General features: G+C 36.2%; 1 protein-coding gene and 1 long non-coding RNA gene across 7 annotated transcripts in view; one reads left to right on the top strand and one right to left on the bottom strand.

The window, feature by feature from the left end:
• LOC109537413 (serine/threonine-protein phosphatase 2A regulatory subunit B'' subunit beta) overlaps nucleotides 1–16080 on the bottom strand; it is a 46540-nt gene that overhangs the window by 8470 nt on the left and 21990 nt on the right. For 4 of the 6 annotated variants that reach the window (XM_019904135.2, XM_019904136.2, XM_019904133.2 and 1 more), the window contains exons 2-6: nucleotides 14955–15337; nucleotides 9455–9770; nucleotides 4260–4637; nucleotides 794–967; nucleotides 552–737 (exon numbers count right to left, since the gene is read on the bottom strand). In XM_019904135.2, the coding sequence (XP_019759694.1) occupies nucleotides 552–737; nucleotides 794–967; nucleotides 4260–4637; nucleotides 9455–9770; nucleotides 14955–15136 (1236 nt within the window). In that variant the 5' untranslated portion in view covers nucleotides 15137–15337. Of the gene's footprint in view, nucleotides 1–551; nucleotides 738–793; nucleotides 968–4259; nucleotides 4638–9454; nucleotides 9771–11709; nucleotides 11790–14954; nucleotides 15338–16080 lie in introns of those variants that run through there. The other 2 variants (XM_019904137.2, XM_019904138.2) reach the window with 2 other exon arrangements.
• LOC109537416 lies at nucleotides 11799–12668 on the top strand. Its single transcript, XR_002171919.2, has 2 exons — nucleotides 11799–12001; nucleotides 12402–12668. It is a non-coding gene; the product is annotated as an uncharacterized LOC109537416 (long non-coding RNA).

The raw sequence follows: 16080 nt of genomic DNA, 5'->3' as shown, positions 1-16080 counted from the left end.
AATATATGGTAATGATATATACTTGATATCACCTTCTCTTCTTTTATTTATGTTTTTCCATTTAGTTGAATTGTATATTTTATTTATCCTTTGCTGTATGATTGGTTCAAAAAATGACCTTGGATAGTTGTTTATTAATAATATATTTTTAATTTTTTCAAGATTTTTTGTTCTATACTCCCAATGTGACAATTTAATGGCTCTATCTGTAAGTGCCGTTATTACACTTCTTTTATATTTCATTGGAGCGTACGATTGATAATTCAGGTACCTACCAGACCATACCTCCTTTGTGTACCAATTTGTTTTGATTTCCCCGTTGTTATCATAATTAATTGTTAGGTCTAGAAAGTTTATAGAATTTCCTTTATCTTCTTCGAGAGTAAACTTTAGGGTGTCATTTAATTGATAAATAGAGACAATAAATGACTGAAACCCAGGAATTAATTTTGATTTAGAATTGAAACACAGTCAGGAAAGTATGTACAATGAATAATTTTACTATCCAGACTCTGACTAATGGAAGAAAAATCCTAGCACTGGGTACCCACCTGTGGTTTACTCGTTTGAGGTACCGGCGCTCGCACTCTTTTATCCAGCAACAAATCGCTGGGACATCTTTCGAAAATCAGCACCCGCTCAGCGACAGAGCCACGTGTGAGGAAAGGCCTGACGGGATTGGCTGCTGTTTGGCGCAAATGCAGTCTTTGGCTTGAGGTCAGTTCCGGATGAGGTACCTGAGGAGGAGACTTCAAGTTCCCTAAAGGAAAAATCGAGCGGCTGATTGGCTCACCTGCTGTTCGGGTCTTTTGGACGTACTTCTCAGGCCCCATTTCGTGGTGCCTTCTGAAGCCTTCTCGGGTTCCCGAATTATATGTTTGCTGGGTATTTGAGTAATGATGGGTTCCTCGTTCACAACGTCCCCATTTTTGAGCGCGTTTATCAGCCTTTTTTCCTCAAGTGCTACCTGAAATTTACGCAGAAATTTATAACTGGACTCTTTTTGAAAAGCATTTTTGCACAATAGAAGAACTTTTAAACGCACAAATAAACTAATGTGCAGAGAGAGTCGAGAAGTTGTCTTCTGCTGGACTTTTCTCAGTGTTTCCACTAACTGACTACGAGATTAATAAAAAACGCGTTTTATCCTTTATTTTGCGTTAAAGTGTGATCATCCTCAATATAATTTGGGAGACGTTGTCAATTGCTTCTTTTTGCCTTCAAAGCCTGGCTTCTAAAAAAACATGCGCCCAATTTAAATTGAAGCCAAGTAGGAAAGCGAAACTTTTGACGGAATTCGACCACTGTATAATTAAAAAAAGTATAATTTAAACCTCTGAGTTACATTTGAGACCCGCATAAACACGCGTAAACAAGAGAGTTGCTCGCATTTTCTAAACCAGATAATTGTGATTTTTCCATTTAAGAATACACAGAGTATCGATAATAATGCACGTAAATGCATGCTCGAATTTTGTGGCTCAAAATGTGGAAGATATTCCGGGTGTCCCGTAAGAACCTGATCAAAAATGGTTCTGCTCCATGATTTGGCTCAAAAGAAATCGATATTCCCGAACTTTTGTACAGAAAAAATTTCCGGTTCCTCTGCTATCGATGGTCAAGGTTCTTGACGAAAATGATGGTTTTTTGTAAATTTGCTAGAATTTTACGGTCGACTTATTTTTTTATAAAGTTGCCGCCGCGTCTACCAGCTTTGGAAAAATGGTAAATTCTTGAGCGACTTCCAGACTTATCCTAAAACTTATCAGCACTTTTTACTTGGCAGCTCGAATCGCTTCGGGTTTTTTTTATGGATGCTTTAATCCCTTCTAGAGGTTTTGGTACTCTTTGGGAAATCCGGTAGGATTCATAGTTTATGCACAAAAAATGTTTAACTTTACTGATATCAATTGATTTGAGTGTCAGTAAAAATCTATTACGGAGAGAACCAAAAATCATTTTATTTTATGAAATAATTTTGATCAACGGGCCCAGAATGTAAACAAGCACTCAAGAAAGGCATAATTCTCCCTTGAAAATGGGTGATTATCCTGTAAACGACAGCGGTTTCTCATAAAAAAAAAATTCGGGTATCGGCAAAGCAAAAGATATTCGATATGAAATATTGAATTGAGTGCTACTAATCATTTCTGGATCATTCGCGGCCTTTTTAATTTTTTCTTTCAATTAAAAATTGGGATAGTTTTTCATCAAGACTCAGAAGGACGCTATGAAACATGCCAGCCCAAACATTTATCCAAAATTCCTTCTGCAAGTGCTTCATACGCCTCGCATGAGCGTTTTCTTCTCCGTAATGGTGCAAATTATGTAAATTCAAAATACCACGTCTGGTAATGAATCTGTGAAAAAATCTCGACTAGTGGAGTTCAGTATAGCGGCAAAAGTATTCTATCAAACTCAAATGGTGGAAGCTTCTGCAAGGAAACCGAAAAAAATTGTTTTCGCAAAAACTATTAAGTTTACAAAATTTGAACAACAGCACGAACATTTCGGGAAAATGTTCATGTTTAATCGACACAAGAAATGAATTGATTCAACCTGCCTAGGAAAAAGTTATGCAAGTTTTTGTTCGAAGACAATCAAGAATCTTTTCACTCAAACGTTCTTCCAATGCGGATGAGTGTCGCAGATTTATCAAATATACTCGCCTTAAATAAAACTGATGGCTCAGCAAGTTCCGTTAAAATCCATCTGACATGCTCCCGATATTACCAAAAACGTAATTTTTCTGAAGAACTCTGAAGAACTTTTTTCTTAAAAAAAAGTTAAGTCAGTTTGCGCGATCATCTGCGATTAAAGTGTTAAAATAAATATAAAGTACTGGTAGTTTATAAAAAATTACATGGTTTTGTAGTATATGGAGAATTTCGTTTCATATTCCAGATGGTGCGCTCAAAATTTACTAACGCTTAATGTTCTGGCCTTTTAACTAGAACAAAAACACGATCTCTAGAAAAAATTCAAAATATCTGTGAAAATGTGTTTAAAAATGTTTTATTTTTGGCGCACACAGTGTTAAAGTTGAGAACCTAAAAACCAATTTTACGTAAAATCTTAAAAACCTATTGACTGGTCTTACATGTTGTTGCCGTTTTATTAAAACACGTTTTGTGCCTTTTCCGCTATTAAAGTGAATCAGGTTTTCCAAGCACATGCATATTTTTCCGAAAAATTCGTTATCAAAAAAGAGAGCATTTTGAAGATCGTTTCCTTCGGGGCAACAGAGCCAAAGTCTTTAACAGTTCTTCCAAGCTAAACGCAAGAAAACAGACCAAACTAAATCAATTTTTCAAAGTTGTGAACATTTTCTATAAAGAAAAGTGAATATAAATTGAGAACGAAAAAGTGAAAATCGAGATTCTAAAAAACTTCATGGTTTTCTTCGTACTATATCATATCTAAAAATTCTCAATCGTGACGAACTCAATAGTCTTTACATAATAATACAGAATGACACTGTACCTGTTCGGTCAAAATCATGCAGAAATCGTGAACTTTTATGAAATTTGAATAAAGCTCAGTTTTTGGCCGATTTTTGAGAAAATCACATTTTCTCTTAATCTGATCAACACATTTCCAGTAAGATGGATCGAACGAAAACAGCTAAAATTAATGGCCGTCGCTGTCGGTTCAGCAACTTGCAACTCAGCACTTGTTAACAGACGAAGTCAATTAGGGACTGCATACATTAGAGCGTCTCGAAGTTTTCTTTATTTTAATTGGAGCGCACGAGGCAAGTCCGATTGCCAGAATATGTTTAGATTCATCGGAAAATCTTATGCAGGTGCAGTTGTTATAAAGGCCGGAATCCATCAAAAAGTCACTTTTGTAGCCAAAGATACAGATTTTTAACATCACCGAACACAGTTCCGGATTAAGACCTTTTCTTAGAACCCCGATAGATTCTCTTAGAGAGAATACGGAAAGGATGTTATCTTGAAAATTCGAACAATCAATTCAATAAAGTCCAGTCTTTTTTCTTTTAGCGTTTCTTGTTGATCTATTGCAAGACATTTAAAAGCAAAACACACACTATTTCAGTAGACAGTCAGACGGTTTAACGTGGGAACCAAATAATTGGCTGAAATTTGGTGTGATTTGGTTCTCACGCCTGAAACCACTCTATTGCTACTCCAACTGGAGCTCCGATTTGAGCAAAACCACACTGTTATTGTCTAGTTCAGTCGCTTCAACTACCCACTATTAAATCGTGTTCTAAAATTCTACCAACAATTTACCTCATCGATGGTTGTTTTCGATGACTTCAGCGGTAAAGTATTAAACAGCCGTCCAGCGGCCGGTTGAACGGGACTCAAAGCTGGACTATTAGTCTGCAAACTGGGACTAAACTGGTGTGGACTTAGGGGTGAGTGGCTGTTGGTGGGCGCACTGTTGTTGGTGTGTGCGGGTGTGTTGGCGCCCAATCCCGGCCCACTTCCAGACTTTTTGCCCACATTTTCCGTGGAAATGACTCGATTTTTGAGCGGCCACGTTTGCAAACCGGGACTCAGCTCGGGTGGCAGAGTCATTTCGATTGTGTCCGAAAGATGAGCTGGTTTGGGCGAGATTTGAGGTTTCTGACCAATGGTAGGTTTGTTCAGTGGTGATGAGTAAGTCTGAAACAATCAGATGGTTTATTTAGTGGTGTTTGCTTTGCGGAGTTTTGATGCGTTTTTCGCTTTGCTGTCCGAGTTGGTGTCGGTGTGTTTTTGTATGACTTTGCGGTCAAACGGGAAAAGTCAAGCGGTTTCAGGATTTTCGTCTGCAAGTAACGATCTACGGTCATAAACTGACTCACTCTGTATAAATAGAAGAGGAGCAACTGGTCAATTTTCCGGAAGGAACAAAAATATAATAAACAAATGTTGTAGTTTGATTTTACCGTGGATTTTCTTAGTTATCTTTTTCTATTTTCTCACTGAAGAATGTAATTCTCTAACTAATTTTTTGTTTAAAAATCCTCACTAGACAGTATTTGACTTATATTTTTATATTATCAGATATCAAGTTTCCAAAACTGTTTTGTTGGGTATTTGCCTCAAAATTGTTTTGCCCCGGAAAAAGGCAGAATTTTCTGACGTTTTTTATTACAGATTGATAAAGAATGTTCTTCCTTACTTTTTACACAATCAGTGTCTCCTTTTATTAGCTAAAAACCACTACTTTATCTATCAAGAGTTCCACTGTTTCTTTCCACCTGAAGCCTAAACGTTTTGAACTAAAACAAACAACCGATTGTCGACTTTAAAATATAGCTCAAAATTTCCTAAAATTATCAATCTTTTATTTTATCTAAAGTCTACCGCGTAACTTTTCAACAATGCGTAGATAGAAAGCGTTTTCATCTGTCATAGTCTGTATTTTGAAAATATGTGCGTTTAGCACACATTTTCAAAATATTCACAATTATTCAGAGTGCGTCAGGCAAGTTGCAGCTCAAAAAACATATTTTTTTCTAATGGAAACCAGTATATTTATTATATATTCGTTTTCTTATGTAAACTCCATTTACTTTTTGTTATATAAAATACGAACGAAAATTTAATAGCTTTTTAGTTATTCGGCTTTAAAGATGCAAAATTCGTATTTTCACGATAAAATAATATTCAATGAAAGGAGCGACCATTTAAAAAAGTGAGAGCTTTGAGCTTGAAAATACATTAATTTGTACGATTATTATGACCACCCTGTAGGTTAAACAATAAAGATTTTGCACACCAAATATTAATATAGTACTGGTAGTCTCTTCTGCCAAATTAAGAAAAATTTTGTACAGAGTGATTCAAAATTGGCGTCCTTCCTCTGGAGGTGTTGTCTGGCGGTGTTTTAGGAGTACAGAAAAAATCGGAAAAAAATTAATTGTTATTAAAAAAAGGCAACGGAGAAATTTGACTATTTATCAACGCCATAAAAACGCGAATTTTCATCGTTAAAGCCTAAAAACTATCCAATGTTTCTTTCGTATTTCGCATAACAAAAAGTAGTTGAAATGTACATAAGAATTAAAAAATAAAATATCAGATGTTCTATTAGAAAAAAGTAGTTATCTGCGCTTCAACTTCTCAACCGACGCACTCTGTATAATTGTGAATATATTCACATGTGTATACTTTCATTTATAAGCAATGAAATATTTCTTAAAAAAACAAACGCAAGGTAAAAGAGCGAAAGCACAGTTTATAAAACACACAGAGGATTCAGGCAAAAAACTAAAAGTCAATGTCGAGAGGAAGACAGCAGAAGTAAACAAAAAGCAGCACCACATGGATGAAACAACGACAAACGAGAACAAACGTGGTACCTCGATGAGGAAAATCCAAACAGTTTTAACTCAGCGTTTTCTCAGACTCAGTCTGGCTTTGTTGAGCAGGACTAAACGATGATGAAAAATGCGACAAAGCGTCAAAAATCGACACAATTTATTATCCTCATTTAATTAAAACACATGATTCTTAAAACTGGAAAATGTTATGGCATGGACTGCCAAAAACTCTTATTATTGCACGCGAATTCATTAACGACTCCTATGTACGAGGCCTCATCAATCATTTATTAGCCAACGGATCCATTATAGCGAAATAATCAGGATGCGATAACGTACAGCAGACGTTTATCCTATCCCATCTCGACCCATTTATTATTCACCGCATAAATAATCCAGGGGCATCATTACCCAGGTGAATTTGGGTCATTATTAACTAATTAGGGCACATACCTTGACTCAGTTAATTTAATCGCAGTTAAAACTTTTTTCTTAGAAAATGCCATTTGGTGTCGTCGGATTTGCTCGTTTCAAATTGCAAACGTCGATTTGCTCAATAAATTCAGGATTTTCTTCAGTTTCAGATGGAGAAAAAGCTCCTGAAGTGCACAAGGTTTCATACCGTTCATTCATTGGGAATCATGAATAAAAAAATGGAGCATTTGCTCGATGTACAAAGTACAAATCCTTTGCAGCCAAAGGTACGAGGAAAATAATTTACTTCGTTATTTAGACTGTTGTGTTTTGTGTGCTACACGTTTTAACAAGTCCAGACAAGAATATTTTGTTGTCTGGTTGAATATAAAATAAAGGACATGCTTTGTGAGGTGAGGAGAACGATCAGGTGAAATTTGTGTGATGAAAACACTTCGAAGGTTTGACTTTAAAAATTTAAAGTAAAACCATTTACTACGGTTTATTCATGAGTGAGGCCCATTGTGCCACTAAGAAAGTTTAAGTTCAATTTGCGACAATTCCGGCACTTCAGTCGTGTTTTTATTCACTAAACAACCATCTGAATTTCCTCAGCTACTTATAAATCGTTGATACGATGGTGTTTTCAACACGCAACTCCTTTCTATTATTTTTATAGCCCTTGCGTGATTTCTTCTGCAGCAGCCGTTGATGTTCAAAACCGATCGATCATTGATCGTCCTTCGATACCTCGCGTAATGATGCAACGCGAAATTTAGCGCAAAAAGTAATTACCCTAATTAAAATCTAAACGTAGTCAAATACCGTATAATGTCACGCTATTAAGTTAAGGAGGAACGCGATCCAACAATTCCATTCGATGGCTAAAGCTCGCTTTGAAACGAGAAAACAATTTCAGAATGTCCATCTATTATCGCCTATTATCTGTTGTTATTGTTGCGTTATCTGGGAATAATGAAGCGTTAAATTGATAAAACACATAACAAAGTCTGCGTTATATCACTGATTGTGGTGTGGTGCCAAAGAGGTGAAGAGGTCACGGCTAATCTAATTTAATCTGCTATAATTGGGCCAAAAATTCTGTCAACTTGTCAGGCTTTTATCTAGTGTTCAAATTAAACATGTTTTATTTTGTTAGATAATTGCCCAAGTTGCAAGGAAACGCATTAATGGTGAGGATCATTGTACGCGTGAAAACCTGCCAACTGAAACGTTGTTGTGAATATTAAATAGCTTCATTATTAAGTCACTGCATTTATTTATTGTCCTTTTTTGAAAATTATACGTCCGGTTGAGTACTTAGAAAAGTTCATAAATTTTAATTGGTTTTCGCCAGTTCTCATTCCTTCCTATTCATCACATTTCTAAATATCGTCTTTTTCAATTTTTATTGCGTCATTTTGTTGGAAATACAGGAAACTTTTGGGGAAACTCATCAAAAACTATACTGCACGTCAAACAAACACGCTAATAAAAACATGGAATGATGTAAAAATGAGCGTTCTTGCTGAATGACTCGATTATGTAACTCAAAAACAACACGCAAATCTAAAAGTTCCTGAAATCAAAACTTTTGTGAGGAAACTGCCAACATTTCCTTATCGATGTTTCACTTTCTAAAAAGCCTATTTAGTTATCTCAGGAATGATGTAAAAATGACCGTTCTTACTCACTTTGCTTCCGAGAAATAGCAAAAACGGAACAGAAAACATGAAATTTTGACTTAATCTTGCACCAAAATGTCTTATATTCAAATTTTGCTTCCTGGGTTAAAGCTACTCGAATTTCCTTACTCATGTTGTTATGACTGAAGAGAATTTTCAATTTTCTTTTCAACGACGCCAAAACGAATTTTGTGCCTCAAATGGGGCTTGAGAAACTTCGAAAAACGCAGCGTCATGTTTGAGTCGATTTTGCAACTCAAAAAAAAGCACGCAAATCTAAAACTTCTTGAAATCACCACTTTTGTGAGAAAACTGCCAACATTTCCTTATAGATGGTTCACGTTCTAAAAAGCCCATTTAGTTACTCAGGAATGATGTAAAAATGAGCGTTCTTGCTCACTTTGCTTCCCAGAAATGAGCAAAAACGGGACGGAACAAAAGAAAGTTTGGCTTAATCTTGCACCTAAGTGTCTGATATTCAAATTTTGCTTTCTGGGTTAAAGCTACTCGAATTTCCTTACTCATGTTGTTATGACTGAATCGAATTTTCAATTTTCTTTCCAACGATGCCGAAACGAATTTTGTGGCTCAAATGGGGCTCGAGAAACTTCGAAAAACGCAGCGTCATGTTTGTGTCAATTTTGCAACTCAAAAAAAAAACACGCAAATCTAAAACTTCTTGAAATCACGGCTTTTGTGAGCAAACGGCCATTTCCATATCGATGCTTCACTTTCTAAAAAGCCCATTTAGTTATCTCAGGAATGATGTAAAAATGAGGGTTCTTGCTCACTTTGCTTTCGAGAAATGAGCAAAAACGGTACGGAAAACATTAAATTTTGACCCAATCTTGCACCTAATTGTCTGATATTCAAATTTCGCTTTCTGTGTCAAAACTACTTGAATTTCCCCACTCATTCAATGTTCAATGTTCTTCATTCCCCATGGCCTGCTCTTTTGTCCAGTCTTGTTTGTGTGATTATTTCAATTAAATTTTCACTCAACTTATTATTTTGCTCTGAACGGGCTCCCGATTGGAAAAACACTCAGTATCTTCAATCTTCTGGATCTTACCTGTTCAACAGTCATCTGTCCAAAATTGGGCGATTTCTTTGCTGGACTGGAAGCCACCGGGCCCGGTTTCTTCGGGCCATTGGTGCTGAAGCCATTTTCGACCACGGAACCTTTTTCGAACTTTCGCAAAGCGTACTGGATGCTGCTGGGCATCGGTTTGGGTGTTTTGGAGGCGGCAGCCTGAGCTGCTAACCTCGCCTTGTCTTCGTGCACGAAATTCTTCACCAACTTCTCCAGCCGATTATTGTCCATGCTGGGCGCCTGGGCCAGCAAGTCCATCGACGGCTTTGCCGGTGGCTGAGGCTTCAACATTGATCTGAAAGAAACAAGCATTTATTTAATCAGATGTTGAACTGTTAAGAAATGTTTTGAATGCGAAACCAACATTGATTGTGATGAGATTTAAAGCACTTTCAATGCGACTCAGCATCTGTCGTCAGGATTTTTTTTATTTTTAAAGAAAACAGCGCAGATGAGAAACAGCCTTTGAAATCGGTTCTTGCCAAGCTGACAAAAATCGGGAATTTAAGCGTTTTTCATTAAGCTTTCGGCATAAGGATACCGGAGCTTTGGTTAAAGATGGTGAAAGTTTCAAGCTGCTAGTTGCTGTAGTTTGGTAGATGCGATTTTTTAAGAAGAGAGCGCAGATGAGTAAAAGCATCCATTTTGAGATCAGTTTGCATTAACATGGAGAAAATCAAGGATTTTGGGGGAATTCAATAAAATTTTCAGCATCTGTAGAGTCCAGTTTCTTTTAAAGATGGTGAAAACATCAAGTTGCTACCTGGATTAATCCGGAAGATACGAATTTTTAAAGCAGGGATCGCAATTTGGTATAGACGAAGGAATTTACTGGCTAGCAAAAATCCGAATTTTGGTCGATTTTTAGGAAACTTTCATATATAGAGTCACGTATCGGCTGCAGATCCAGAAAGTTTAAAGTTGCTGATTGCCTTAGTTTGATGATGCGAGGTTTTTAATAAGAGATCGCAGTTGAGTAAAAGCTTCCATTTTGGCATCAGTATTTATTCAACTGGCAAAACTCAGGATTTGCGGCAAAATCAATGAAACTTGCAGCATCGGTAAGAGTCCTGTGAAAAGTGTGCAATTGTGGAAAATTGTTCATTTTCAGATCGGTACTTTCTAAGTTGGAGAAAATCAGGATTCTTGACGAATTCAATGAAACTTTGAGCATCACAAGAGTTAAGTTTCTTTTGAAGATGGTGATATAGGAAATTGCTAATTGCCTTAGTTGGGCAGGTACGAATTTTTAGAGCATAAAGCGCAGTTGAGTGCAAACCTTAAAAAACCCTGAATTCTTGCCGATTGCAAGGAAATTCAATGAAACTTTCAGCATCGACAGACTCAAGTTTCGTTTAAAGTTCGGTGAAAATATCAAATTGCAGCTTGCATTAGTTTCGCAGATACGAATTTTAAAGCAGGGAGCGCCGTTAAAAAACTGTGACCAACCGTGCTCCATCTTCATCTATGCTTATTGCAGTAATCCAGCAAAAAAGCATTACATTACCAGAACATATTCAAGTAGTTTTGATCTAGACCGAAAGAAAACGAACAAAAAAAATCATAAACCAAAAACAATCCTTAAAAGCCTGTATGGTATCAGGTGCCTAATCCAGACGCCCATTGAAAGTTTCCTTATTTATAATTTCTGCATTTCATAATTTAATGAATGAGTACACGAAAATCATGGCCCACATCAAAACTTATTTCAGTCTTAACATGGCTTTGCGCCTTCCCGTTTGCTTATACATGTTCCCGTATTTTATTTAGGGAAATTCCCATTTTCCGAGCATCCACTTGGAAGCTTTCCAAAGCATGTGGAACGTAAAAATTAATAGCTTCAAAAAAATAACGACCTATTATTTAATGATTATCGTTTTCGCACATTGACTGCTAGCAGCAGCTGTACATGTCGTGTATATAAATTTCATTATTTTTACCATTTTTTAAATTTGTAACAACGAAAGCAAATTGATTTTGCACATCCTTAGTGCTGTCGTTCAATATAAGCCAATTTATGAAACTGGTCAAGGGAGAGGTCTTTAATCGTCTTCAACAACCGATTAGCTTTTCCTAAGGTAAATAATCAGATTCGTGGTTGAATTGGGCCTTAACCACGTTCACAGGTCGGTTTTAATGGCAGACTAAACACGCCAAAGAAAAAAAATCAAGTTCTCAACTTAACGATTGAATAAAATGTTCATCTCTCGATAAAACTCATAAAATCCACTCACCTCGTGGCTCGCTTTCATCCTGGTCATATCCTATGTGGAATCCGGGGCTATTTTTGAACCGTTGCGCTTTACATACTCACACACACACACAATCTACTCAACGTAAATTCGGGACCGATTTAGATTCTCAGAGACAGTGCGGAAAATTAGATCAAATTCATTTCGGAAAATTCGTCTTTGATGATGATTGTCTGGACTTGGCAGAATATAAATTTTGCTAATGCATAAACAGTCCAAGTCAAAGAAAATTGCTGAAATTCCTAGTTAGAATGGCGAGGAGACGGACAGAAAGGTAAGTTTTCCTCTAGAATTAATTATGGAAGTATTATGTTGGATTTTGAAGCATCCAGATAAATAAACTTCTCAAAATAATCAGATAATAAATTGTCTCAACAAACAAACATCCAAATCCTTTACTATAAACCGCATATTAATAACCTGATGAAATGCTCTATTCATTGTCAAATCAATCGTTTTTATTTATTTATCAGCACTAAAACCGAATTTATCCACAGCCTGGATTGACGAAACATCACCGAAATCCCGTTACACAATCGTTCCCATGCACTGTTTCAAACTTTTTCTCGCACTATTTTTACATTTTCAAAAAGTGCCGCCACATACTTTGACTTCGAAATTATTCCGCAATGAAATCGTGTTAGTCTCGTTAATTTATTGTAATTTCCTATCAGTTTTGACACGTTTCGTCTCGATTCGACACCAAAAAACACGGAGCGTCATGGGAGATACGACAGAGGCGACTGGACTAGTTTATACATCCTCGAAGAAAGTCCGAAAATAAACTCAGTGGATTTATTTATTGGAGTCTATGAGACTTTTATAATAATGCTTTTCTATGTTAAATCTAGTGAGGTGTATTATGATTGAGATACTGTATATATTTCATTTTAATTTTGCTAATTAAATTGACAAAATAAACATTATCCCATGCATCGCAACACCTTCGGTATTCTCATCAAAACCTTCAGGATTTTTAACTTCAAAACTACCCAAAGGTCTTTCAATATTTGACTCCTATACTGACACCCCATATGTGAATTATTCCAACAATCCCATGTGAACACGTATGATATATTACGGGCGATTCGTTTTCCTTCTACAAGAAATACGATAGAAAAGTAAATTAGATCGATGGTGAGCCCTGAGGGAACCGAACACATAGTTGCACGTAGGGTGTTTTAACTTAATGGCACGAAGGCATACAGTAAATGGAATTTTCATCCCCCCACGTATATGCATGTTTGGACGTACGAAAATACACGTTTGAGGTGAAAAACCTTTACGTTCATGAATGGCCATCGATAATTATTCTATGGGGTTGTTGAAATGAACTGTTGGAAAATTTCTGATGTCTTTTAATGTTTATCGTGTTCTTTTCACTTTACTTTAAACTTTACTAAGGCACTGCAAGTTGTAGTTGAAATTGCATACAAAATTATGATTTAAGTGTAATTTTGGGTTGACAGAAAGGGGGCTCTTCAATTTTTTAAAGAGTAAACATTTTGACAACAAAAACAACTCTAACTTTGCTTATTTTGTTTGATTTTGTGGTCTTCTTTTAATCGCAACTTACTGGACCATTTGCAAATACCGTTTAATTAATATTATGCCCTTCACTTTTAAACAAAGTATTATTTGATAGGCGGCTTCTTTTGGCTCTTTTCGGTTAAAAATTTCGATTATTTCTTTCATCATTTTGCGAACTCGCGCCTGAAACTATTTATTACATTTATGTATAGATACTCCTTTCACGCACCAAAAACTTTTTTTTATTATTTTTGACTTATTCTTTTAATTTTCATTTAAAGTTTAGAACAGGAGGTCTGAAGAAGAAGAAGAAGAAGCGAAAAATTCAAACCCGAGTTACATTCACTAGCTGTGTGCAGTAACCGCACAAATAATTTTACATGCAAATCGGAAAATTTGTTCAGGTTTTAGTTTCATAAAACATTTTTTTTTAATAAAACGTTGTCAGACTTTTTTCAAATTACTCGTTAACGGTAAAAGCTAGGATAAAAATGCAAAAAACTAAATATTTTCTAAAATCGAATGCAATCAATGGCGCAGCAGAAAAGTTTCTGAGGGGCAAAAGACGCCTTGACCACCAAAAAAACATCACCCTGTATGTTTTCGGTTCGTTCCCTTCATGTCAAAGCTGGTGAGTTCCCATGCGAGATCTGAGGCAAAAATTATTAAATAATTCAAAAATTAAGAGAAGTGAGGTGGAAAAGGCTATAAAGTTCCGAAACTTTGTCACTCTCTATGCCAGAGCTTCTGGTATAAACTAACTCACCTTGTATATTACACATCCATTGCTGCATTTTATCGTTAATGTTACAGTTTTTAGTGGATATACTAAGAAAAGTGAGCGCATACTAGTTCGTTCGACGGCTCGTTTTTTCGCTCAAAATATCTCTTAAATTAGATTTGCTTTCTAGAAAACCTGCATTTTGATGCAAAACTGCTTGAGAAGAACTGATTCTTTAATATTGAGATGAAATATTTTTTTCATACAAATAAAAATTTTCTATAGATCGTTCCATTGATTTCGAATTAATGTATTTTACCTCACAAATTTACATTTCTCGAAGCCAAAATATGCCAGCCAAAAAATGTGTTTTGTCAAGTTTGTTAAGAGAGCATTTTGCATTTCCAGTACGGTCAGATAGTCCAAAATATTATCGACTTTTAACGAACAAATAATTATTTTTTGCTTTTAATCATGCTTGTATCAGTTTTATTTCTTTCTTCACTTTTATTTTTTTGTGCCACTTTTGATGGCAAAATATTGTGCTTTAAGGAAAATCAGTGTACCTAACTAAGTTTAGAAAATTGAATGCATCAAAACCGGGTTAAAAATATAAAGCGACTATAAAAAAACTGCTTGAACTTTGTTTCGAGTAAATTTCGATTTTTGTTGCTTTGAGCACCGTCGAGCCAAATACATTAATTTTGCCGTAAAAAAAATTCGTTTTAACTGGAACATTGATTTCAATCATGTTTTCGCTCAACTTTCCTTACAACCAATAGATCCGTTTAAAACATTTCGAAGATGAAAGCAGCAAGTTGCCTTATTGTGTTCAACAAAAAAAAAGATTTTCAAAATCAGCCAATAAACTTTGAGACTTAACATTGGCTTAAGTGCCTGATCCATTAAAATTATTCATGACCATCAATGGAAACATTCAAGAAAGAATGATGCAGAAGACCAAGAAGATTCCTACCCCAACTTGGCAGGATCACCAGCAGCATGGCAGGTGATCAAATCGGCAGGAGCCAAATTCCTGGACTTCCAGTTCTGGTAGATGACCTCAGCCGTGTCGGAAATCTGCTTGGCAATGGCGGCAATGTCGTCTTCGGCAGAGTCGCCGCTTCCTCCAGGTCGGCGTCTCGCCGTTGCCGCCATGTTTGGCGTCGACACCGCGACGTTTAAAGACGCCGAAGATCGGCGACAATCAGCCGAAGAAACCCGCCTGCTGGTGGAACCGCCGCTGAAGAAGCGAGAAGAGCCGAATTAAGCGCAATTCGGGAGTGGATGGCTGCAGTTCATGTCCACGAGATCCAGTCTGGTTGGGGTTAGAGGGAATGTCTTCAGGACCATCTTCATCTGAAAAGGACACAAAGTAAATATTAAGTATGCCCAGATAACATGAAATGTTTGGGGAAGTTGCGCACAATTTTATTTGGATATATACAGGGCGTCCCGTGGGCCAATTCTTTGGATGAAAAGAAGACCATCTGACCTAACTTGTATTAAAAAAAATACCTGGATTTAGGCAAGGGATAAATTCTGGACTGTCTTGGTCCAAAAACGACCAGAACTTTTTATTTGGTAGCTGGAATTAACTGAGTTGTTTTGAGTTGATGCACTGATCCTTTTTGGACATTTTCGGGCTCTTTGTAAAATCTTGTAGCAATTGTTGTTTTTGCAAAAAAAGGAATTACTATAAATGTTCTTATGGAATATACTGCAAATATCCCATCTCATTATTCAAAGAAAATTCGGCGCAATATTTAAAGAAGATTTAATATTCCAAAAATACGTTAATCTTAAACAGAATCTTTTCTCTTAATTTAAAACAAAAAATCTTGACTTCAGGTACGCGAGAAAAATATAACTAACAAGGATAAGGCCAATGTGGGCTTCAATAGCTGAATCTTCTAGATGTGTTTGTCTGAATAAAGTGTTTGAGAACTATGTGTGTGAAACCCACTCATAAAATTCCAAAAAAATTGCATTTATATATGTTTTTTTAAATTAAAATTGATGCAAAATCTGTGTTAGTAGAAAGTGAACAATTAGAACACAAAATATCTTCACATTAATCACGAAGTGGCTCTAAATAGAAC

Source organism: Dendroctonus ponderosae, unplaced genomic scaffold (assembly GCF_020466585.1).
Source record: "Dendroctonus ponderosae isolate FM_Combo_2020 unplaced genomic scaffold, Dpon_F_20191213v2 Dpon_F_20191213_3, whole genome shotgun sequence".
NCBI lineage: Eukaryota > Metazoa > Arthropoda > Insecta > Coleoptera > Curculionidae > Dendroctonus > Dendroctonus ponderosae.
Note: the sequence above shows the minus strand (reverse complement) of the source record. Positions and strands in the feature narration are given on the sequence as shown.